The 26,011-nt window shown below is 35.6% G+C and overlaps 1 protein-coding gene across 3 annotated transcripts in view; it reads left to right on the top strand.

Annotated features, from left to right (window-relative positions):
* Nucleotides 1-26,011, top strand: part of SCAMP1 (secretory carrier membrane protein 1) — a 120,769-nt gene that overhangs the window by 81,737 nt on the left and 13,021 nt on the right. For all 3 annotated transcript variants that reach the window (XM_025437241.3, XM_025437242.3, XM_025437243.3), the window contains 2 exons: nt 13,628-13,729; nt 16,458-16,575. In XM_025437241.3, coding sequence (XP_025293026.1) covers nt 13,628-13,729; nt 16,458-16,575 — 220 coding nt within the window. The remainder of the gene's footprint in view (nt 1-13,627; nt 13,730-16,457; nt 16,576-26,011) is intronic.

Genomic DNA, 26,011 nt, shown 5'->3' with positions numbered 1-26,011 from the left:
AATATTTCTTTTAGTACAGGACTGCTGGTAACCAGTTCTCTAGTTTTTGTCTGAAAAAAAATCTTTATTTTCCATTCATTTTATTAAAGGCATAGAATTCTTCATAGTTTTGTTTGTTCAGTACTTTAACCACATTTTGTGTTCTGGCTTGTAAATGTTCTACTGTACTGTACTTCTTAGTCTTTTTTTTTTTTTATGTGTCTTATGCTGTATATAATGCCTGTTTTTCTCTTACTGCATTTAAGAGTTTTTCCTTAATTCTGGGCGTTTTGAATGTGATAGTGTGTGCTGTGCATATGTGTATGTGGTGGTATGTGTTTTGGTTGGTATCCTTACTGTTCTCTAATGTTCTTGGATCTGTGGTTTGGAGTCTCTTGTTAACTTTGGAAAATTCTCAGTTATTATTTTTCAGATAATTGTTTTTTTTTTTCTTCTCTTTCCAGAATTCTTACTACACATGATTTGGACTGTTTGATACTGCCCTACATCTTTTAGGTGCTCTGTTATTTTTTTTTCTCCACTCATTTTTATCTCTGCATTTCATTTTTATAATTTCCACAAGTTCACTCTCAGCTGTTTGAGTGTGTTGATGAGCTTGTCAAAGGTATTCTTTATGTCTGCTTTCACGTTTCTCTTTTTGCCATATCTATTTGGTTATTTTTTTATAGCTTATGTATATGCTGAGATTCTTCTTTTGTTCACTCCTGTTTCTACCTTTTTGATTTTTTGACTTCAGTCCTGAACATATTCATCATAGTTAATTTAAATTCTTTATAGTTCTAACATCTAACTATATCTGAGTTTGTTTCTTTTGATTGCTTTGTCTCATGTTGGTATGTTGGATTTTTTCTTGTTTCTTTTTATGTCTTATAATTTTCTTAGTCAAAGCTGGATATGTTTCAGGGTGCCTGGCTGGCTCAGTCAGACAGAGCTTGCATCTCTTGATCTTCAGGTCATGAGTTTGAGCCCCATGGATGTAACAATTACTTAAAAAGAGAGAAAAGAAAATTAAAAACTGAATAAGTTTCAAAGACAATAGATAAATAGGGTTTATATATGGAAATGGGCATGTCTTTTCTGTTGGTTGGCTTTTAGTATATCTGTATGGGGGGACATTTCAGGCAATTCAGTCAAGAATTGGTTGAAGTTTGGGAATTTTTTTTGTTGGTATGGTTGTCCTTAGATACCTCACAGACTTCGAATTCCTTTGTTACCTTATATCTGGAGTGAGGCTTGGTTTTCCAGAGTCATTTTTTAAACATCTGCTCCTTCACTTTGTCTGAGAAGGACTTTCTTCTACACACTCTTTTTTTCCCCAATGGAGTAAACTATTTCTGGTTGCTGGTCTAGTGGTAGAAGGGTAGGGGTCTAGTTGAAGACCAAGGGATATTCTCTGTTGTTCTGATTCAGCCTCTGTCTTAGGCTTTATCTCTGGGGTGGGGTGGGGCGGTTCAGTTTTACCAATGATACTTCCCCTCTCTACTCTGTAAGATGTCTGTAATAGTTTGGACTCTGGCATATCCCTCTTTTTCCTCCAGTGTTTTTTTTTTTTTTTTCCTCCAGTGTTAGAGGATTTTTTTTCCCTTACATGCTCTAACTCTACCTGACCTGAGGTAGGTACTCTCTTTCTTCTTCCTCCCCTTCTTCCTCCACTTAAGTGTTTTGTTTTGAGAAAAGGTAGAGGAATTTACAGGTACTGTTGTTCCTTTCTTTCAGACTTGAACCTGAAGTGAGTCTTGCCTCCAGGCTTTCTTCTGAGCACCTAGGGAAAGTATGGAGCAAGGCTATATACGTGGATTTGAATTCTTCTGTGTTTTTGGCTCCTAGAGGTTCATTACGTAGGCCAATTTTCAAGCTTTAGTAATACATTATAAGCTTTTGCTGAGTTCTTTCCTGATTTTATGTCATTCACTGTCTGCTTCATGTATATAACTGCTGGATTCTTGTCTCTCCTTGAGTTAGATTTCTAACTGGTTGGTTGCCTTTTGATAAGTTGTGGTACAACTATGATTTTGCATGTTATCCAGCTTTGGTTTTATTCTATGGTTGAGAACCATGCTCTTTTCAGTTTTCTATATCCTATATCTTTCTCCATTACATTTTGGTTTTTTGTTTTGTTTTTAAAGATTTTATTTATTTTACAGAGATAGAGCCAGAGAGTGCAAGCAGGGGGAGCGGCAGGCAGAGGGTGAGGGAGAAGCAGGCTCCTCACTGAGCAGGGAGCCCCACGTGGAATCATGACCTGAGCCGAAGCAGCTACTTAACCAACTGAGCCACTCAGGTGCCCCTACATTTTGGTTTTGAGAGTTATAGGAAACTTTCTTCTTAGACAGGAAACTTAAGTCTTAGGTGTTTAAATTATTCTTTTAAAAATGTATTTAAGAAGTTGTAACAGCACTTTAGTTTTCTTTTCACTGTGTTTTTCTTTTAACATTTTATTGTTACTTCTTTCAATAAGCTAAGTATGTTAAAGGCAAATCTGTTGTGAAGATGTCCTTTTGTGCTGTTTGGCATAATTTGTATGTCACAGTAAATCAGTACAGTTGACCCTTGAACAAACTTGAACTGCTTTGACACTGTGCAGTTTGAAAATCTGTATAACTTTTGACTTTGTAAAACTTAGCTACTAATAGCCTACTGTTGACTAGAAGCCATACTGATAACATAAACAAATTAACACTTATTTTGCATGTTATGCATGTTATGTAAGCTAGAAAAAAGAAAATGTTATTAAGAAACTTATAAGGAAAATACATTTACAGTACTGTACTGTATTTATTGATATCGTGAGTTTACATTGTCTCTTTTAAGGTGAATCATCTGTCAGTATTTACATCAATATTGATTCACATGATACAAAAACACTCTATAGATGTTTTATATATTACTAATACTAAGTAATCAAAAATGAAAAGGTAATGAAGAGGAAATTCTTATATATTTATAGGTATTATGATTCATGCATTGATACTGAGGAAGTAGCAGTATGGTTGCTTTATGGTAGCCTAGTCTATGCACTAATGAACGAATCATAAAATCTTTATGGAATACAATATTATAGTCATAATGCTGTATTGGCATATAATGCTGTATTAAAAAACACTTATCTGTGGTGGTCAACTGATAAGCAGTTAATTCAATTATAAGAAAGGCATAATATACAGTGATATAATAGTTCTTTGAAAACAAAGTTATAAAACAGAAAAAAAAAAACCTAACATATTATTAATCTTGTATTAAATATCACTCACCTTAAGCCTGGATAAGAATAGGTTGTCTACTTCCATACAAGTCTTGCCTATCATGTTCTGTATGATTACTATTCCGGCAGTGACGATGATGACACAAAAGTGTCTCACACAGTTCTTGCCATACAGCTACTAGATTTCCACACAAAGAGACACACACACAACAGATAACTTTATTAATTGTATGGCATGATTGTTTATAATAATCTGTTAAATGGAGATGGGTCACCATAAAGGTCTTCATCCTCCTTGTCTTCATATTGAGTAAACTGAGGAGGAAGATGATGAGGAGGGTGTCTTGCTATCTCAGGGGTGGTGGAGGTGAAAGGGGAGACCAGAGAGGCAGGCACAGTTAGTGTAACTTTACAGAACTATATTATCATGTCTCTTTTTTTTTTTTTCAAAAATATTTCTATTATGGTACCAGTCTTTCTTCCAGCATTTGCATTAGTTTTAGTGCCAGTATCATAGAAGGGTTCTATGTCATGTCATAAAAGAAGTCAAAACCAATCTTAAATAATTGGAACCCTTCTGTCAGGTTTTCCAACATCTATATTTTTTTAGCACTTTTTCTGTGTTATCTTCCTTATTATCTGGTATTGGTTTGGAAGTACTCATCTCCATCAGGTCATCTTCTGTTAATTCCTCTGGTGTAATGTCTATCAGCTCTGGAATTCCTCCATGATCCATATCTTGAAATCCTTTCCTTCCCTCCCTGCCTTTTTTTTTTTTTTTTTTGTCCCCATTTCCACAGTCTCTTTAATGATTTCTTTGATTGGCTCTGTCATAAGTCCTGTGAAGTTATGCACAACATCTGGACACAGTCATCTTTTTTTTTTTTTTTAAAGGATTTTGTTTATTCATGAGAGACACAGAGAGAGAGGCAGAGACACAGGCAGAGGCAGAAGCAGGCTCCCTGCAGGAAGCCTGATGTGGGACTCGATCCCAGGACCTGGGATCATGCCCTGAGCCAAAGTCAGATGCTCACCCGCTGAGCCACCCAGGCATCCCTGGACACAGTCTTCTCTAGCAGAAATTTATGGTTTCAGGCTTGATAGCTTTCTTGGCTTTTTCTATACAACAGTGGCACTTTCAAATGGTATAAACCTTATAGACTTCCATGATGTTCTGTCTGTTGGGGTTCTCTTCCATTGCATCAACAATGCTTTTATGATTTTTAAAAAAATATTTTGTTTATTTATTTGAGAGAGAGAGCACAAGCAGGGGGAGGGGAAGAAGGAGAGGGAGAAACAGACTCCCTGCTGAGCAGGGAGCCTGATGTGGGACTTGATCCCAGGACACTGGGATCATGACCTGAGCCGAAGGCAGATGCTTAACTGACTGAGCCACCCAGGTGCCCCAAAAAATGCTTTTATAGAATACTATGTGTAATGAGCCTTTACTTTAAAATTTCATGACTCCCTGATTTAGAGGCTGAGTTAGAGACGTTATATTTGGGGGCAAGTAGACCACTTTGACACCTTTGGTATTCAGGTCATGGAATTCTGGGTGGCCAGGGGCATTGTCTAGTGTCAGAGGAACTTTAAAAAGCAGTCCCTTACTGGCAAGATACTTACTTATTTCAGGGACAAAGCATCAATAAAACCAGTTCACAAGAAGAGTTCTCATTGTCCAGGCCTCCTTGTTGTATAGCCAAAGGATTGGCAATTGGTGTTTACCTTTTCCCTTTAAGGCTTCGAGGTTAGAAGTTTTATAGATAAGGGAAGTCTTAATTATAAACCTGACTGCATTTGCACAAAACAAATGGAGTTAACCTGTCCCTTCCTGCCTTAAATCCTGGTGCTCGCTTCTTTTCCTTACTAATAAATGTCTTTTATGGCATTTTTTTTCTCCCTTGAATAGAGTACTTTCATCTGCCTTAAACACCTGTTCTGACAAATATCTTTTCCTCTCAATGATTTTAAAAGCATCTGGGATCTCATCTGCTGTCTGTTGGTTGGCAGAAGCTGCTTCTCCTATTTTCTTGACATTTTTTAAGCCAAACCTTTTTCTAAAATTATCAAACCATCCTCTGCTAGTATTAAATTCTGCAGCTTTAGATCCTTCACCTTCCTTTTGCTTTGAGTTGTCATGTAATGGCCTCAATTCTTGATCATATTAGAGTAGATAGGTAGGCCTTTATTGTAGCATTCTTGCACCCACATAAAAGTTGCATTTTCAGTACAGGATAATGAGGTATTTAGCAAAAAGTGTAAGGTCTTCATACTGCTAGTGTAGCTGCAGTGATGGATTCATGATTTTCCTTTTCATGGAATGGTCCTTTCCCTGGATTCATTTATCTTGAAATGGTGGGCAACCACAGCTACAGACCTCAACTTGTGCTACATATCAAGCAATTCAAGTTCTTGAAATGTCATGACTTTTCTCTGTTCTAGGAAGCACTTCTAGGATTACTAAAGGCAGTTTGTATGAATCCTCTGGTGTTATTCAAGGTTTATTATATCATACTAAACACAAAGAAAAATATGCAGGAATTACGAGAGATCACTTTTTATTGCAATATACAACTTAGTAGAGAGATGAACTGCTTACCCAGAGATACTAATGTCACATGGTATTTTAAGTGGATAGTGGAAATACTTGAGCTCACCACAATAGCAACAGGAGGTGGGTATGCAACTATTACAGTAGTACAGTATGTACTACAGGTAATTATATGCAATTATCATTTAATACCACATCTTTACATTTGTATATGTGTCTCTTGACTATAAATGATGTCATGCACAGTCTAGGTGTTTGTATGCATAAGTTTTAATAACTTATTATAATAGATTTATCATTTACTACCATAAAATACGCAAAATAGCTTAGTATCTACATATAGTTGTGTTCATGACATAACTTTTTCTTTTTTTGATCTTTCTAGGCCACATGGTTTGTCTGTTTTCAAATGATGCAAATCTCCAAAAAAAAATTCCAGTACATTTATTGAAAGAAATCCATGTATATATGGGCCTACGGAATTTAAACCTGTGTTGTTCAAGGGTCAAGTGTACTTCCAAGTGTACACTGAGATGCAGAAGGTGGTGTTAGCTGTAGAGTTTTAAAATCCCTATCACTGTGGCACCTGGGTGGCTCAGTTGGTAGGATGTCTGCCTTCAGCTCAGGTCATGCTCCTGTGTCCTGGGATTAAGCCCCACGTCGGTCTCCCTGTTTGACAGGGACCTTGCTTCTCCCTCTTCCTGCCCCCTGCTCCTGCTCTCTCTCGTTCTTTCTCTCAAATATGTAAAATCTTTTTTAAAAAAATCCTATGCACTTTACAGTAGTTGAGGTTTTCAGTAAATATGGAAGTAATTTAAGCTTGATGAGACAGATGTTTTTAAAATATCTTTTGATCAGTTCTACATTCTTCTTTAAGCTGGTTATTTTGCACATACCTGATATTAAAAGAAAACACAAATGAGGTGAGTAGCATTGTTCCTTGAATGGCAAAAATAGGAAAGAAACATTTATATATGGTATAATTAAGAGTAGTTTAGGTATAGAACAGAATGATATATATGCATATATTAATGTATATATAAATATATGTAATATATTTGTAACAAACATTTATATTAAAATAAGTGAAGCCCCTTTAGTAAGAAATTCAAGGTGAATTGATATTGGTGATAAAGTTTTTAATTTATTTAATAAAAAAAGTTATTTGTTTTGGTTAATACTCCATGAGATGTATTATTTTTCTCTATGGAATTTTACTATAAGTAAGAAGCAGTACATACTAACTTGTGATATGAAATTAAAATAGTTGATTTAGAATTTAAATATATGTGAACACTTAAGGAAATAGTTGGGGTAAAAGGATTTTTCAAAATAGATTAAATAGGAAACTTGTAGTGTAGAAATAATAGGCCTTATAAAGTAAGGTATTAAGTTGTTTAAATGGTTGACTCCTGGGTGATTTTAGCTGTTTATGCTTTCTAAATTGAATGGCAATTCAGTTGTGAGATCTTAGTTGCTAGGAAAATTTTTGCTTAAGTAAAAGTTTTAATAAATATCAATCCTTATTTTCTGATTAGCTACAAAATAGTATTTTGTCAGTTGTATTCTCCCTGGCTCTCCTTAAAAGGGAATATTTTAAAGAATCTAAATTACTACAAATGAAAAGAAAATGTATAATCTCCCCTTATGTAGAAAACACTACATTGAGTATTTGAAATTAATTTAATTTGGAGAGCAGTATCCTTTTGATAGATAATTGGCTTTCTTGGGCAAAATGGAATTGAAATAATAGCCTAGGGATATATTTATCCCATGGTTAAAAATATTAGCTTCACAGATACACAGACAAGTCTCAGCATTTCTATTACCCGCTCTACATTTGGATCATTTTAAACATCAGTAAAATGGAGTCAGTATTATTGCCTACCTCACAGTGGATGTTGTAAACATAAAATGGATAGTGCATATGTTTGCCATGGTCACTGATACATAATATTCAATAAGTTAGCTATTATTACAAAATATAGGGTCTGTTAAATGTAGAGGATATAGACCTTGAACCCAGGTCTCGGTTTAAAATTTCATTCCATGTGAACCTTTTATTTGCCTCTGCTCTTGGCAGAGCACAGACAGGAGGAAGACAAAACCTAGGAGTCTAGGGATTCTTTTGTCCCAGTCCTATGCTTTTTCATTTAGACTAATCTAGTGAGTGGTTTCTTAATGGTTTTTATGGCCCAGACTGCATTATGAATCTAAAATTTTTGAGTCCCCTTTTTAAGAAAAACACACATATGCAAAATTTTATATACAATTTGGGTGGATTTATGCTGTTTCCTTTTAAAGCTTATCCGTGGAACACCTGTTCTTGGAGAAAGAATTGATTTCAGCACAAAATTATTAGAAGGAAAATGAGGTTGGTTTAGATAGTGTTGCATACCAAAATAACTTAAGGCAAGTAGCTGTACTTTGTAGGTTTCTTTTTATTCTACTGCCTTTATATCAGTAAGAATTTCATGTATTACTTTGTTATCTTGGTAGTAATGAAATTACCATGTCTCCAAAACGCTGAAGATCTTGTCAGAGGCCAAATGTCACTTGTGTAACCAGAATATTCTGTGAACAAAACTTTTAGTGTATTATTTTACTAGTGCTGTAGAGGTATCAACAAGTAACATTTATTGGTTACTTACTATGTGCTTGTATATTACCTGCTAAGCCCTTCACATCTTGTTCATCCATATAAAAGTAGATTCCATGTTACTCCCATTTTGTAAATAGAAAAGCTCAGATTTAGACTTAGATTTTGCTTGAAGTTACACAACTTTCAGTGAGAGATTTTAGATTCAAACCTAAGTCTATCTCTAAAGCTACATGCTCTTAACTACTATGTCAAGTTAACGAACATAAAACATTTAGTATTTTAGTTAAGTTATACTGTGCTCCCTTATCATGGGAACTCCCTTATACATTTTACAAATGTATGATTTTTGTTAGCTCTTTTGAAATGATGAAATACCTTTCTTCTCTGCTTCCCCAAATGGTAGTTGTAATTAATATCTCGGATACTGATAGGTAATGTGAAATAAACTATTAAGATCATATAAATCTATTTTCTTAGAATTTATTCTGGAAATTCGGGGGAGAACATTTTTGTTTAAAGGTGTGTAGTAACAGGGCACCTTGGTGGATCAGTCGGTTAAGCATCTGACTCCTGATTTTGATTCAGGTCATGATCTCAGTGTTACGAGATTGAGCCCCATATGGGGCTCCACTGTGTGTGGAGCCCAAGATTCTCTCTCTCTGGATCCCCCGGGCGTGCAGTCAGTTGAGTGTCTAGCTCTTGGTTTCAGCTCAGGTCATGATCTCACGGGTTGTGGGACTGAGCCCAATGGTTGGGCTCTATATTTTGTGGAAGTCTGCTTGGGATTCTCTCTTCCCTCTTTCTTCCCCTCTCCTGCTCACGTGCTCTCTCTTTCTCTCTCAAAGAAATCTTAGAAAAGGTGTGTTGTAACTTGCTAGTATATTATTTGAAGACATTAAGCCAAAACAAACTGGCTTGAGGTTCAGTTTTCCAGTAGACTTTGATCTGGAAGAGCTAGCATGGCAAGTAGTAGAAAACTTTTATTATTTATTGATTGATTCTGATGAAGAAATAGATGATATAGGTAGGTTTATTATGAATATATATTCACAATACCATAAATACTTGATTATAAACTGAGTCATGTTACAATTTAAAACTGCTTAGCTTAAATCATTGAGGGTGTTTTTTTCCCCAAGTATATTTGTACTTTTCCTTCTTTGGCTTAAAATGGCTATATACAAGCTGGGTTATTTATACAGTTTATTTCCTAATCTTTTGCAATATACAAGATCTACCCCTTTTGGTTCTGGATGCCGATAGAAGTCCTACACCCCTGATAATGTCTTTTTCTCCTGGACTTCTTTGGATTTTAGCTCTGGTACAGCCCTTCACCTGGGTGACCTGTCACTTTGATAGCTCTCTAGCCTTACCTGGCTTTACCCTCAAGCATCTCAAATGAACTTGATATTCATGTGATGATTGTATTGGTCAAGTTTATTAATTAATGCTTTACAGAGTCTTCCTCTCTTTGGTATATGGGAAGTTATTTATACTTAATATACTTTTTAACTCTATGATTAGCTCAATTTTTTTTCATATAAATTTAATTTTTAGGCTTTTGGCAGGGATTATAACTATCTTAAAACTGTTTTCACAGCATAGTCAGATTCACATGTTTTTATGTCAGTTTGATATAAAGAGCTATATTTTCAGTGACTGCTTGTTAAGTTAAAAATGAGGCAATGTGGGGCACCTGGATGGCTCAGTGGTTTGAGTGTCTGCCTCTTGATTTCAGCTCAGGGTTGTGGGATTGAGATCAAGTGCTTAAGCAAACAGATTCTAAAAGGCTAATAAGTTGGAACAGTTTTAGCAACAAAATAATGATAGTGTTTAATTTTAACCTAAAGAATAAAATAAATATCCATGAGTCCATACTGATAGAAACAAGTGATTAATAAACAGAGCTGAAAGGACAAATCTTTCTTACAGCATTTTAAATAATAATTGTGAATTCTACTCTTGCTAAGGGGTAGAGCCTAATTGTCCTCTATTTTAGTGTGGGGTAGACTTAGTGACTCATCTTAAAAGCTGAGTATGTGTTTGCCAAGCAGAAAAGAGGATGGTATTGGGCATTTTATACATAGTATAAAGAAAAGCATTGAGATAACAAGACATGTTCTTCCAGTTTCTATTATGAAGCAATTTTTATATGCTGGGTTACATTATTTGAACTTCATTCGATTCTCAGTGGGTCAAACATTAGAAGATGTAAGCACCACCTAGGAAGCATTCCTGTAAAGACAATTTTATAGTATGACATGGAGGTATATCTTGAGATAAGAGATGAGAAGCAATGGGGATTGGAGAAGAAACAGAAGTAGAAGTGAGTAATATTATAGAAGTCAAAGTCAAAGAGTGATTAAGAAAGATCTTTAGTGGGATGCCTGGGTGGCTCAGTGGTTGAGCTTCTGCCTTTGGCTCAGGGCGTGATTCTGGAGTCCCAGGATCGAGTCCCACATCTGGCTCCCTGAACGGACCGTGCTTCTCCATCTGCTATGTCTCTGCCTCTCTTTCTGTGTCTCTCATGAATAAATAAAATCTTTAAAAAAAAAAAGCTCTTTAGTGAGATGACATTAAAAAAAATAGAGACTTGAGAAATTTGATTTGGAAATTCATAGATTGCCCATGACTTTGAAGTACCTCTGGAAAAATAGGTGAAGAAACGCCAAGTTACAATGGTTTGAGAAGTGAATAGGAAGAAGGGAAGTGGGGAAAATCAAGACTTCTTATTGATGGGAAGGAGGAAGATCGAGTAGGTAGAAATTTAGCAGGGGAGACAGGATTAAAAGGAGGGCTAGTTGAAGATGAGAATTATGTGTTTATACACGGGGAAGATCCTAGTGGAAGAACTGAAGACAAATTAGGGAAGAAGATAAGTAACTACTGAAGTAGAGTGCTCCAGAGGAACTAGACTGATGGATTGAAGATTTTTATGCAAGTGTTAATTTTGAAATAAGTGATACTGTGTCCTCATAGATAAACAATAAGTTGGTTTGGTGGTATGTATAAACTTGGAAAGTCATTGTATGGAGAAGAAAGTTGAGGTTTATTTCTTTGGCTTCTGTTTTCATCCCTGGTGAAGGAAATAGTTTTATTCTGAGACTGAGAAAGTTGAAATGCTGAGCCTTAAAAATGTGTTTTGGGGTTAGAATGGTCACTGCAATGAAAAGAAAATGGAGTAAATTTGGGATGGTTAAAAATCTTGCCAAACAAATCAAATCCAACATATGTCATTATCAAGTAGGTAGAACTTTTCTAAGAATTCAGGGTTGGTTTAACACCTAAAAATTAGCATATTTTACCATATTATGAATAGAAAAACCATATGATTATCTTAATGTAGAAGAAGCATTTGATAAAATACAACACTCAGTCACTCATGATGAAAACACTCACTAAACTTAGAAGAATTTTAGCAGGGCCACTGGTGGTGCAGTTGGTTTAGTAACTGACTCTTGGTTTTGGCTACCGTCGTGATCTCAAGGTTATGGGATTCAGCCCTGTGTTGGGCTCCACTCTAAGCATAGAGTCTGCTTGAGACTCTCACTCCCTCTCTTCTGCCCCTCCCAGCTGTGTGCTCTTACTCTTTCTCTAAAATAAATCTTTTTTAAAAAAGAACTTTATCGACTTGATAAAGAATATCTATGAAAAACTGTAACAGCTAACACCATACTTAATGGTGAAAGACTAAATCTTTCTACCTAAGGTTAAGAATAAGATAAAGATGTTCATTCTTAACACTTCCATAAAACATTCTAGTGGAAGTTCTGTCCAATATAAACAGGCAAGAAAAACAAAGAAAAGGCATCCAGATTAGAAAGGAAGAAGTAAAACTGTCTTTATGTGCAGATTACTTGATCATCTATTTAGAAAATAGAAATGGAGAAATATACCTTGTTAATAGCTGAGAAGACTTGATATTATAGTGATGTGATCTCAAAATTATCTTTAAATGCAGTGCAATTCCAATAAAAGTCCCAGCAGATTGTTTTATAGAAGTAAACAAGGTGATTCTAAAAGGCATATAGAAATGTAAAAGCCTAGAATAACCAAAACAACTTTGAAAAAGGGAAGAAATTTGGAGAGCTAATTTCTCCTGGAGATTGGGAGAAAATCCTGCCAAACATGTATTTGATGAACAACTGATATATTCAAACTCACAAAACCTAACAATAAGAGGAAAAAACATGTAAAACCTTGGAAAAGGATTTTAACAGTTCACCATAGAAGATAAACTGATGGCAAAAGGCAATGAAAAAGTGCTCAACCAAATTCAAACCAATTGAGATAGCATTTATATACCTACTAGAGTGGCTAAAATGTAAAGGATTGATCATACCAAGTGTTGGTGAGATGTGGAGGAATTGCAATACTTCTACAGTGTCACTGTGACTTTAAAATGAAATAACCCCTTTGGAAAACAGTTTGGCAGTTTCTTAGAAATGAAGGATATACCTATTATGTGATCTAGCCATTCTACTTTTAGGTAGTTAACCAAGAGAAGAGGAAATTTATATTCATGTGAAGACTTATACATGAATGTTAATATTAATAACACCTTTATTTGTAATAGTGAAAAAACAAGAAATAACCTAAAAGGTTATCAGTAGGTCAATGAATTGACAGACTGTGGTATATATGTACAGTGGAATACTAGTCAGTGAAAAGGAATGGTCTTGATATGTGCAACAACCTGAGTTAATCTCAAAATAATTGTGTTGAAAGAAAAAGTATATACTTTATTGTTCATAAATAAATTATCTCATTTATTTAAAATTCTAAAATATGAAAACTATAGTGACAAAGCAGTGGGTGGGATGAAAAGGGAGGGATTATTGAGGTGCACAAGGAGACTTTTGGGAAATGCTTAGTATTTTGATTGAAGTAGATGCATGGGTATGCATATATGTCAGACTTATCAAAATGTATATGTAAAATACTTGCAGCTTACTGTATGTTAATTAAACTCAATGAAACTATTGAGTAATTTAAAAGAAAACAAAAACCTTTTTGCCAAGATGTTTGTGATACCATTGAAAATTGAAAGGACAAAAAATGAGTTTGGAGTTACAGTGTCATCATTGAGTATTTGGAAAAAGGGTTCACATATATTATTTTGATACCCTTAAATAGTTGCCAGTGTTATTTTTAAAAATATTTTTATTTCTCAGTATTTGAATATCAACATGGGAATATAAAGATATTGAGAAAAATGACACTTCCTCTTGTTTCTCTCCCTTCCTTTTTTTTTTTTTTTCCTTTTCCAAAGGAGTGACAGTTCATTCAGATTCTTTGTATTCTTCTTCGTCTATATTTGTCAGTTTGCTGTTCATGTACTCCAAGCTGCAGGATTTCATAATTGGGGCAACTGGTAAGTCATTTACTTTAATTACTCTAGTTTTAATATGTTTATCTAGTAATATGTTTAATATGTTTATCTCTGTATTATTTTTGGCTTCCTAAAAATAGTTAACATAGAAAAGGCAGATTAGCAAAAGTAAACAAAAATAAAAATAGTAAAAACTGTAGCTTAAAAAAATGTCAAAGGCATAACCTCTGGGCACATTCTACTGAAAATTATGTTGCCATTTTTAAAAACAGCATACTATAGCTAGTTTACATTAAATGTGTGTATAAGAGGACTAAGAGGAAGAGTGAAAAGGAGACTTGAGGAGTCATCAAATAGCTGGGCTAAGGATTGTGGAAGGGAGAGAAAAGAACTTCTAGGATTTTAAGGAAAAGGCTATTATGTTTAAAGTGCTATTTTAGCTATACAAACATATATTTCCATACACACACAAATACACACACATGCACATGGATACTTGTCTTTAAAAAATGCAATGCAATGCTCCCTCCTAGACCCTCAGAAACAAATTATTTAGACTTCGGCTAGGAGATAATAGCAGATTGGTATCTTACTTCATATGCTTTGGAGCAAACATTCCTTGAATGAAACAGTAGGTGGAAGAGTACACATCTCTAAAATTATCTCTCCCTCTCTTCTATTATAACTGAGTTGCATTCAGTTGAATTTTTATAAGCAAAAGCATGCACAAGGCCACTTTGTTCCACTGTATACATGAAATAAGTAGGTAACTAGACTATATTGAGGACTTAAATTTAGTATGCTACTTCTGAATCAGAGTGGAGACTGGCAATCAGACGATTGGTAGCTTTGTGATCTCCTAATGGTCATGTATACATGCAGAGAATTTATATGGATACTTTAAATCAGTTCTAAAAAAAAAAAAAAGCATACATTATCATTTCAAATAGTGTGTTTAGTCTTTGGCAAATGAGGGAAAAGAAATATTTTAAATGTTTAAAAAACATACTGCTTATGTTAACAGCACAAGTTTTTTCTTATTAAATTGAAATTTGTTTTTCAGCACGAATTTAGAAAAATGTGTTAAAATTGAGCATAACATTGTGTTTTTTATTTTTTTTTTAATTTTATTTATTTATGATAGTCACAGAGAGAGGCAGAGACATAGGCAGAGGGAGAAGCAGGCTCCATGTAGGGAGCCCGACGTGGGATTCGATCCGGGGTCTCCAGGATCGCGCCCTGGGCCAAAGGCAGACGCTAAACCGCTGCGCCACCCAGGGATCCCCGAGCATAACATTGTGTAGTGGCTACATAGCACAGGAGGCTACTAGAGAGGTGGCATACAGAATGACCTGTTTTAAGATACCTCAACCTCTTTTAAAAATTAAAAATTTTTGGGGTAGACCCGGTGGCACAGCGGTTTAGCGCCGCCTTCAGCCCAGGGCATGATCCTGGAGATCCTGGATCAAGTCCCACGTCAGGCTCTCAGCATGGAGCCTGCTTCTCCCTCTGCCTGTGTCTCTGACTCTCATTCTCTCTCTGTGTTTCTATGAATAAATAAATAAAATCTTAAAAAAAAAAAAAATTTAAAATTTTTGTTTATGTTTAAAAGTTGCCCTTTTATAGCACATTCACATTCACTTCTGTCCTGCTGTCATTTCCTTCTTAACCCCAGCAGTCACTAATCTGTTCATCATTTCTATTTTATTTTGTCATTTCAAGAATATTATATAAGTGGAACCATAGGCTATGTAACTTTTGTCTTTTTGTGCTCAGCATAGTTCTCTGGAGATTCATCTAGGTCATTGTATCAGTAGTTAATTCGTTTTTATTCCAGAATAAAATTGTGGATATACCACAGTTTGTTTAAACATTCACTAGTTGAAGGACTCTGGACTGTTTCTGGTTTTAGTCTATTATAAAATAAAGTCTCTGTAAACATTAATGAACAAGTTTTGTGTGAACATCCATTTTCACTTCTCTGTGATAAATACCCAAGAGTATAATTGTTGGTTCATCCGAAGTTGCATGTTTAATGATTTTTAAGAACCTAACAGACTTTTTCTGAATGGCTGTATCATTTTACATTCCTACCAACAATGAGTGACTCAGTCTCCACTCGTGACCAGCATTTAGTGTTGTCACTTTTTAAAATTTATCTATTCTGATAGATGTATAGTGATACCTCACTGAGATTTTAAGTTGTATTTCTCCAGTGACTCATGGTGTTGAACATCTTTTTATGTGATTATTTGCCTCTTTATATCATCTTGAAGAAACATCTTTTCATGCTTTTTGCCCATTTTCTAAGTGAATTTTTTTTCTAACTCTTGAGCTTTGAAAGTTCTTCATATATTCTGGATGCTAATTGTTGGTTGGATATGAAGTTTGCAAATATTTTCTTCCATAATTAAGTAGAATTTAAGTGAACGTAAAGTAATAATGAGCTCATATATTTAAAAACAAAAGTAAAATCTGGTGGTACATACTTAAGGCTTGGTGCTTAGTGTTGGATTTGAATTTAGACTGTCATTTTTTAGATGTGTGACTCTGAGCACGTTAGTGAATATCTCTGACTCAGAGGATGATGTGCAAAATAGGGATTTAAAATATCATCTCTCTTATGGAACTGTGAGAATTAAATGAGTTAAAGAAGTGAATATTACCTGGCTTTTAAGTGCTGAATGTGTATTGGTTGCTATGTTATTTTTGAAAAGGCATGCATTCACTTATTTGTCTAATTATACCTTTTTAAAAAATTACTTCTTAGTGGTTGGATTTCATCCCTTACTGGTCTCAACCAAAGTATTCCCGTTGGAATCATGATGATAATCATAGCGGCACTTTTTACAGCATCAGCAGTCATCTCGCTAGTTATGTTTAAAAAGGTAAGTGAATTTTACATCTGTAAATTTATATAATTTTCTGTTTAGTTTCCATTTTCCCATTTTGCTCTTGATTCAGTGTAACCTCTGGCTGTTTTGTTGTTCTTCTTATGCAAGTGTGCTCTCTGAGGATTAAGCTTTTTACAATTAGAAGTTAAGCATAAAGAAAATTTCATCACATTTTTAACTTCTGTAAAAAGGGAATATTTTAAAATCCTTTTAGTTCAGGTCTTCTTTGATGAAGAGTCTACCTCATTTAAAATATTTTGGAATTTAAGAAAATATGTACTTGGGACATCTGAGTGGCTCAGTGGTTGAGCCTCTGCCTTCAACTCAGGGTGTGATCCTGGGGTCCAGGGATTGAGTACTGTCATCGGGTTCCCCACAGAGAGCCTGCTTCTTCCTCTGCCTGTGTCTCTGCCTCTCTCTCTGTGTCTTTCATGAATAAATGAAATATTTTAAAAAATATGTTCTTAAATGTTTTTAAAAAAATTTCTTTTTTTTAATATAAAGTATATTATCCTGATTAATACATAGAAGTAAAATTGTGTGGAATGTGTGTTTTGCATATATTTAAAATTGAAAAACATGAATTACGAGTATAAAGCAAGCTGGTGACAGGTTTGGGCTGGATTATAACATGAATTAATTTTTAGTGACTGCCCAATTATCTTATCTATACTTCTCTCTATAAAATTCCCATGGTTATTTTTATAGCCTTAAAAAAAATCATTACATAGAGTGAGAGAGAAATCAGTGGTTTTATTTGTTTATATAAAGTTTTATTGTGTCTTGGATACGTATTTTTTATATTCCACATGTGTTCAAACATGTAGATTCTACATGATCTAGAAACCCTGGGAATAACCTCTCTGCTTTAAGATGATAAAGATTTTTTGGTGGGTCTCATTTTAAAGAAGATAATCCCTTAGAACAGTTTTCTCTTTGTTTTTTACTATCTGGTAACTTGAGAATATGTACAAAGAATACTTAGAATAATAATTTTTTTTTTACTTAGAATAATTGTGCCTTATATTTAAGAACACTTTGCACTCCTGAAATATTTTACTTACACTTTTGTCTTTTATTCTTCTCAAAACTGTGAAGCCTAGGCTGTGTTCTTTCTGCCCATATTTTGCTATTCATTTTCTCTCTTTTAAAAGCTTTTATTTCTTTTCTGAACTACTCACACGTACTATCAAAACTCAGCCTCCGAAAGTTACTAAATTCTGTAGCCTTTTGCAATTACCTTTTTTTCTTGAACTCTGCAGTCTTCTATATTACAATTGGCTCCTTTTCCTCAGACTTTGTAATTGTCTGCTGATTCTCCTGCCTTTGAGGCTGTTCTTTCTCCCTCATTTCTTTGTCCAGCTCCTAAGTATAGGTCTTCTAAATGCAATCAACTCTCTGCTTTTTGTGCCATATAATCTTTTTCTTTGGAGATGTTAGTATCTTCCATTGTTTTTTGGGTTCCTTCTCTTCTCTGTTGTGGGTAACCTAGAATGTTGGAGTTGGAAGACATAATGCTTTGTATAAAAATCAACTTGCTGGCTTACCTAAGCACCTAACGTGAGTGTTTAGATCTCCAGTTGATTGGTATCATCATCTCGCAGTAATGCATTAGCGACTCATCAGTTTCTTCTCAGAACTAGCTCTTCTTCCAAAAGTTCTGATTCATAGTCAAGAAACTTAATTAAGACCACATAATACATGATTTCATTTATATGAAGTGTCCAAAACAGGCAAATCTATAGAGATAGAAAGTAGATTGGTGGTTGCCTTCGCCCAGAGGTAGGGCGGAGAAGGATTGCTAATGGTTATAAAATTTCTTTTTGAAAAAAAAAAAAAATAAAAAAATAAATAAAATAAAATTTCTTTTTGGAGTGATGAAAATTTCTGAAATTAGATTTATACATGATATACTCACAACACTATGAATAAATATTAAACCCCACTTAATTCTACACTTTAAAAGAGTAAATTGTATATTATGCAAATTTTTATCTCAGGGAAGCTGTTTTTTAAAAAGGAACATTTATTAAGTCCCTACTATAAATTTGGTAATGCTAAGTATTTTCTCATGATTCCGTTTAAATTTATGTCAGCACTTTGACTGCTTTTGATACTTTTTTTTTTTTTAAGATTTTATTTATTTATGAGAGACACAGAGAGAAGCAGAGACATAGGCAAAGGGAGAGGCAGGCTCCATGCAGGGAGCCTGATGTGGGACTCGATCCCGGGACTCCAGGATCATGCCCTGGGCTGAAGGCAGATGCTCAACCGCTGAGCCACCCAGGCGTCCCGGTTTTGATACTTTTTAAGTCACTTTCCTAGATACTTTTTTGAATCTTTTTCATCTTTTCTTCTTTTTGATTCCTGGCCTCAACTAGCCCAGAAATTTTTTTTAGGTCACTCAGACTCCCAACTTCCTTCAGTTTTATATGTAGTTACTATCTTAATCTTTAAAAAAACAAAAAACAAAAAACAAAACACAAAACAAAAAAAAAAAAACCCAAAAAACCAAGCCCAACACTCTGAAGATTTTTGAAGTGGACTGGGTTGGGAATGGGATTTTAGTAGTTGTACGAAATAGGGCTAGTGTTGACCTTTTACTGCTTCTGGATCCAGACTCTCCTCTAGTCAAACTGTATTTCTCAGTTTCTTTATATATATTACTTACATTCCTTTGTTCCAGTTTATGTTCATCCTATGCCTCTTGACTCCTAGGTTGTTTCATCTTTTATGTCAATTGAAGACCTGCTAGTGTTCTTTCAAGATCTAGCTCAAGTCTTCATGTCTATTTCACAGAATCTTTCTCATTACCCATGTGTTAGGGATCAGGTAATTCTTTTTTTTTTTTTTTTTTTCCCTTGGGGAATTTATTGTAGGTATTACTCACTGCAGCATTGGGACACAGGCCACTTTATATACCTTACATTCTGGGTACTCAACTTGTTAAAGTTCCTCTGGGTGAACATGTCTTTTAGCTTTGGAACCATACACTCAGATTGAAATTCTGGCTCCTTGACTTAGAGCTTTGTGAGCTGAGGCAGGCTTTTGTAACCACTCAGGTTCAGTGTCATCACCTATCCTCTAAGCCCCATTAGAGCAGAGACCTAGTCTGCTTTTTTTTGGGTTGTGTTTCTTACATCTGGAGTCACTGTATGTGATAGGCACTCAAAGTATTTGTTGAATGTAGGAAGAAATGGGACTAGTAACTACTTCCATAGTGTTGAGAAGAGGATTAAGTGAAACAGGGAACATGAGTTGCACAGCACAGGGCTTTCTCAATTAAAATTAACTTTTTTTTTTTTTTTCCTGATCTTCTTGACCCCTTTATCAGTTTATATTGCAGGATCTGACTTAGTGTCTACTTTTGTTTAGTAAATGCCTGTATCAATCAATGTTGTACCAGGGAAACAGAACAAAGAGATTTATTGACAGGAATTGGCTTATGTGGTTGTGGGGGCTTGCTAGGTTAGTCTGAAATCCATAGACAGTCAGGGAAGGTTGGAAAATCTCAACCAGAAGCAGAAGTTCTAGTTGCAGGTAGGAGTTTTCTTCTTCCTCAGAGAAACCTTAGTTCTATTCTTAAGTCTTTCAACTGATTGGATCAGGCCTACCTAGATAACTCAGAACACTCTGATTTTCTTAAAGTCAACTGATTAGTAATCACATGCACAAAATACCTTCACAGCACACCTAGATTAGTGTTTGATTGATAACCGAGGACTATAGCTAGCCAAAGAAACTTGACTGTGACAACATCTCTTTGGACATTGCTTTAATTATTCCCTAAGTTCAGAATACAGTAGAGGGTTTTGTGATATGTTGCAGATTCCATTCATTTGTTAACCATTTATGATGATGAGTTATGTGTCAAGTACTGCACTATGAGTTCAAAGAGCTAACTTTTTGGTGTGAAGGAGAAACAAGTGATTAGGTACCACAATTTACTGATTTGGTGGCTATTTATAGGGACATCTAGATCTCTCTAGAGATCATAGAGGAGAGACACTTAAGTTTTGGAGATCTTGTTAGTAGTGAGGTTTTTAAAAGTATTATCTTAACTCCTGTTCATCATGGTATCTTAGCTATCTAAGTAAAGGAATTGGGAGAAGGGAGAGGGTAAGTAGATACCATGTAGAAGGGGTGCCTTTTTTATATTTAGTTGCAGAAATTAACTATATTCAGGGTTATATATATATATATATATATATATATATATATAATTAACTATATTAACTATATATTTAAATATATACTATATTTAAAAGTAGCTCAGTATAGACGGGAAATAAACCTGGTACGTGAATTGGCGGGGGGGGGGGGGGAATGTGGGGTGTTGTTTGTGGAGGACAGGGAAAGAGGAGGCTGCACACATAAGATATATTCTGCAGGATCTTGTAAGCTGGGAAAACTTGTTAAGAAGTTTGGATCTTCTCCAGAGTGGTGGTGAGCCATAGAAGAAGTTTCAAGAGGAAAATAATGGAATTGATCAATTCGAGTTTTAGAAAGACTATTCTCTCTCTCTCTCTCTCTCTCTCTTTTTCTTTGTATATATTTTTATTGGGAGTTCCATTTGTCAACATATAGCATAACACCCAGTGCTCATCTCATCAGTTGCTCCCCTCGGTGCCCATCACCCAGTCACCCCATCCCCCCGCCTGCCTTGCTTTCCACTACCCCTTGTTTGTTTCCCAGAGTTAGGAGTCTCTCATGTTCTGTCTCCCTCTCTGATATTTCCCACTCATTTTCTCTCCTTTCCCTTTTAATCCCTTTCACTATTTTTTATATAATTAATATAAATTAATGAGACCATACAATGTTTGTCCTTCTCCGATTGACTTCCTTCACTCAGCATAATACCCTCCAGGTCCATCCACGTCGAAGCAAATAGTGGGTGGGTATTTGTTGTTTTTTTTTTTTTTTTTTTTTTTTTTTGGGTATTTGTTGTTTCTGATGGCTGAGTAATATTCCATTGTATATATAGACCACATCTACTTTATCCATTCATCTGTCGATGGACACCGAGGCTCCTTCCACAGTTTGGCTATTGTGGACATTGCTGCTATAAACATTGGGGTGCGGGTGTCCTGCCATTTCACTGCATCTATATCTTTGGGGTAAATCCCCAGCAGTGCAATTGCTGGGTCGTAGGACAGTTCAATTTTTAACTCTTTGAGGAACCTACACACAGTTTTCCAGAGCGGCTGTACCAGTTCACATTCCCACCAACAGTTCAAGAGTGTTCCCCTTTCTCCACATCCTCTCCAACAGTTGTTGTTTCCTGCCTTGTTAATTTTCACCCTTCTCACTGGTGTGAGGTGGGATCTCATTGTGGTTTTGATTTGTATTTCCCTGATGGCCAGTGATGCGGAGCATTTTCTCATGTGCTTGTTGGCCATGTCTGTGTCTTCCTCTGTGAGATTTCTGTTCATGTCTTCTGCCCATGTCATGATTGGATTGTTTGTTTCTTTGCTGTTGAGTTTCATAAGTTCTTTATAGATCTTGGATACTAGCCCTTTATCTGATAGATCATTTGCAAGTATCTTCTCCCTTTCTGTAGGTTGTCTTTTAGGTTTGTTGACTGTTTCTTTTGCTGTGCAGAAGCTTTTGATCTTGATGAAGTCCCAATAATTCATTTTTGCTTTTGTTTCCCTTGCCTTCCTAGATGTATCTTGCAAGAAGTTGCTGTGGCCACGGTCAAAAAGGCTGTTGCCTGTGTTCTCCTCTAGGATTTTGATGGATTCTTGTCTTACATTTAGAGCTTTCATCCATTTTGAGTTTATCTTTGTGTGTGGTGTAAGAGAATGGTCTAGTTTCATTCTTCTGCATGTGGCGGTCCAATTTTCCCAGCACCATTTATTGAAGAGACTGACCTTTTTCCAGTGGATAGTCTTTCCTGCTTTGTCGAATATTAATTGATCATAGAGTTGAGGGTCCATTTCTGGGTTCTCTATTCTGTTCCATTGATCTATGTGTCTGTTTTTGTGCCAGTACCACGCTGTCTTGATGATCAGAGCTTTGTAGTACAACCTGAATCTGGCATTGTGATGCCCCCAGCTCTGGTTTTCTTTATTAATATTCCCCTGGCTATTCGGGGTCTTTTCTGATTCCACACAAATCTTAAGATGATTTGTTCCAACTCTCTGAAGAAAGTCCATGGTATTTCAATAGGGATTGCTTTAAATGTGTAAATTTCCCTGGATAGCATTGACATTTTCACAATATTAATTCTTCCAATCCATGAGCATGGAATATTTTTCCATCTCTTTGTGTCTTCCTCAATTTCTAGAAAGACTATTCTCAAATAGATTTGGCATTTGTGGGGCAGGATATATGGTACTGGAAGAAAAGAAGCCTGGGAGACAAGGTAGGAAGTCGGTGAGTCATGGTGGTGGCCAGAACTAATGAAGTGGCAGTGTGATACTTCAAGGGATACTTCCCTTGACTATATCAAGGGAAAATGAGCAGTTAGTGATTGATTGGACCTGGGCCTGGAAGTGTAGGTTGAGGGAAGACTCAAGGAAGACACGAAGGCTTTTTCGATGGTGGGTCATTCAGGAAGAGAGTACAAGAAGAAGGAAAGATATATGGGCATCAGGGCACCTGTCTGATTCAGTTGTTAGGGCATGTGACTCTTACAGGGTCATGAGTTCAAGTTCCACATTGGGTGGAAGCCTATATAAATACATAAATATTTTATGTATTTAGGAGATATATGGGCATCAATTTCTTTTCTTTTTTTTTTTTTAAAGATTTTATTTATTCATGTGGGACACACACACACACACACACACACAGAGGGGCAGAGACACAGGCAAAGGGAGAAGCAGGCTTTATGCAGGGAGCCTGACGTGGGACTCAATTCCAGGTCTCCAGGATCAGGCCCTGGGTGGAAGGCGGCGCTAAACCGCTGAGACACCCGGGCTGCCCATCAATTTATTTTCAACATTGAATCCAGAGGGTTTAAAATAACATTGGGGCACCAAAGTATAAACACATGGTAAGCTTTGGATATTTAAGTTGGGAGCAAAGGAAAGAGCTTTAGGCAGGATTTCTAGACTTGGAAAGTAATGACTTCTTGATGTAAATGAAGCCTAGAAAGTGGGTTAAGGTAGTGAGACCAGGTTAGAACACACTGCACATCTGCTGAGGAAAGAATGTGGAGGGAATTTTAACCAGTGGCGATGGTGGAGTATGTGGCACAGACGATTAATACAGTCTGAGTGTGGAGAAAGTGTTTATTCTGCAGCTGCTATGTGCAGCACTCCAAAGTCTTTGACCAGTAGCTTTGCCCCCAATACTTAATTCTTTAAGATCCAGCCCATTTTAGGAAAATTTTTAGTTGTGCTGATTGTATGCCAGGGGCATTCAAAAGAAATACGATTGCTTCCCAAATAAATATATTAATATGGGAATTGTGCAGCATACTCCACTTTGGTTGACATTATTATTATTATTATTATTATTATTATTATTATTTATTATTATTATTTTGCCCCATAATTGAAGAAGTTACCAGTTAACTACTTTTATATGTGTTCACTGTTGGTCAATGCAACACAAGTCCCTGAGCTTCTCTGAATCTCATATTCTAGTGAAATACGAATTTAGATGAGATGATTTTCTGTATGATTTTATGAAGTACAATTCATGGGGATAATATAGGCTCAAATATAATTTTGGCTCACATTTCATACTTGTAGTGTCAAGGATTTCTCTTACTGTGGATAGAAATTGAGATCCAGTAAAAATGTCTAATTTTTAATTTTCTTTTTCTACGCTTGCTTAAAACTGGCTTTCCTCTGTGTGTATGTAGCCATAGTTGCTAACCACTAGGGGTCAGGCTCTTCATAAACAGTTAATGCCCTCCAAAATTCCCAAATGCACACTTCTTGCCTCTAGAATATTATCACATGTTTTTAGACTACTCTGTGTCTCCAGCCCAGCTAAACATGCTCGGTGGTATATATTTATTTAAATTATAATGAATACAATTTTAAGAATTCTTTTGGCATTCTGAAGCCTTGCATAATTGAGTAAGTAATCATTGCTATATAAAGTGCCCAGTAAATGCTATGGTGTATCTCTGTTTCCTCCTACTGTCACTTTATAAATGAAATTTGGAAAATTGAAATCCAAGAATATCTATTTCTTCACAGATAAGGGAACAGTTCAGCTCTTGCCTTTCGCAGATAGATTTCTTAAGCTTTCACTTAGGTTGTTTCTAAAAGGTTTTTTTTTTTTTTTTTAAGGTCTTTTTATAGTAAACAAATAGAATTGAGTAAATTTTGGACTAAGGGGGAAGTATTTTCAATGGATCATACCAGAGGAATCCAAAAATTTCTTTCTTTTAGTTGGTACTGGTATAGGAGTCAGAATAACTTAGTATGGAAGAGACAGATGATACATAATTTGTATTCCTTTTTAGGACTTTCGTTTTTTAAAGAATTTATTCATTTACTCATGACAGAGAGAGAGAGAGAGGCAGGCAGAGACACAGGCAGAGGGAGAAGCGAGCTCCATGCAGGGAGCCCGACATGGGACTCTATCCTAGGTCTCCAGGGTCAGGCCCTGGGCCAAAGGTGGCGCTAAACCACTGAGTCACCGGGGCTGCCCTAGGACTTACTTTTGAATGATTATTTTTCCCATTAAATTTAAAAACTGTTCATAGACATTTGTGTTCACAGTAATAAAGTAATTAATAACGTAGTTTTTTAAGCATTGCAAGAGAATTTTAGAAGAAAACTTATTTCAGGGGCACCTGGGTACATCAGTCAGTTAAGCATCTGCTTTCGGCTCCTGTGATCCCAGCTGAGTTGACTTCCTCCTCTGCCCCTGCCCCTGCCCCTACTTGTGCTTTCTCTCTTCACTGTCCCTGTGTCTCTCAATCCCTCTCTCAAATAGATAAATACAATCTTAAAAAAAAGAAAAAAACTGATTTCACTTTTTAAAAAAACAAGTTTCCTTAAGTGATTGAAATTTTTTGAAAATGACAGCATATCCATTCTGGAAATACTTTTGTGTGAGAGTACAGAACTTGGGTGTATGAACCAGAATAATGACAAGTCTCATTGATTAGTTAAATTGGTGTTTTGTAGTAAATGCTTTGTGAACATATCCTCTTATATTTGGGTAATAGTCTTCTTTAGATTGAAAGTGATACTTTCACTTTCTTTGAAAACCTTTCTTTCTTTCTTTCTTTCTTTCTTTCTTTCTTTCTTTCTTTCTTTCTTTCTTTCTTTCTTTCTTTCTTTCTTTCTTTCTTTCTGCTTTATTTGGATCTGGGACAGGATGCGAGTAACTTTTTTTTTATAGTCACAAATAGTATGCTTACTTGTCTCTTGATCTCTTTCTCTGAATCATCCAGCACTACAAATTTTCCTGATTATGAATCAATTTCATATGATTCACATTGCCTGCATTAAATGTG

Source organism: Canis lupus, chromosome 3 (assembly GCF_003254725.2).
Source record: "Canis lupus dingo isolate Sandy chromosome 3, ASM325472v2, whole genome shotgun sequence".
Classification (NCBI taxonomy): domain Eukaryota; kingdom Metazoa; phylum Chordata; class Mammalia; order Carnivora; family Canidae; genus Canis; species Canis lupus.
The sequence above is the reverse complement of the archived record's forward strand: the minus strand, read 5'-3'. Positions and strand labels throughout refer to the sequence as shown.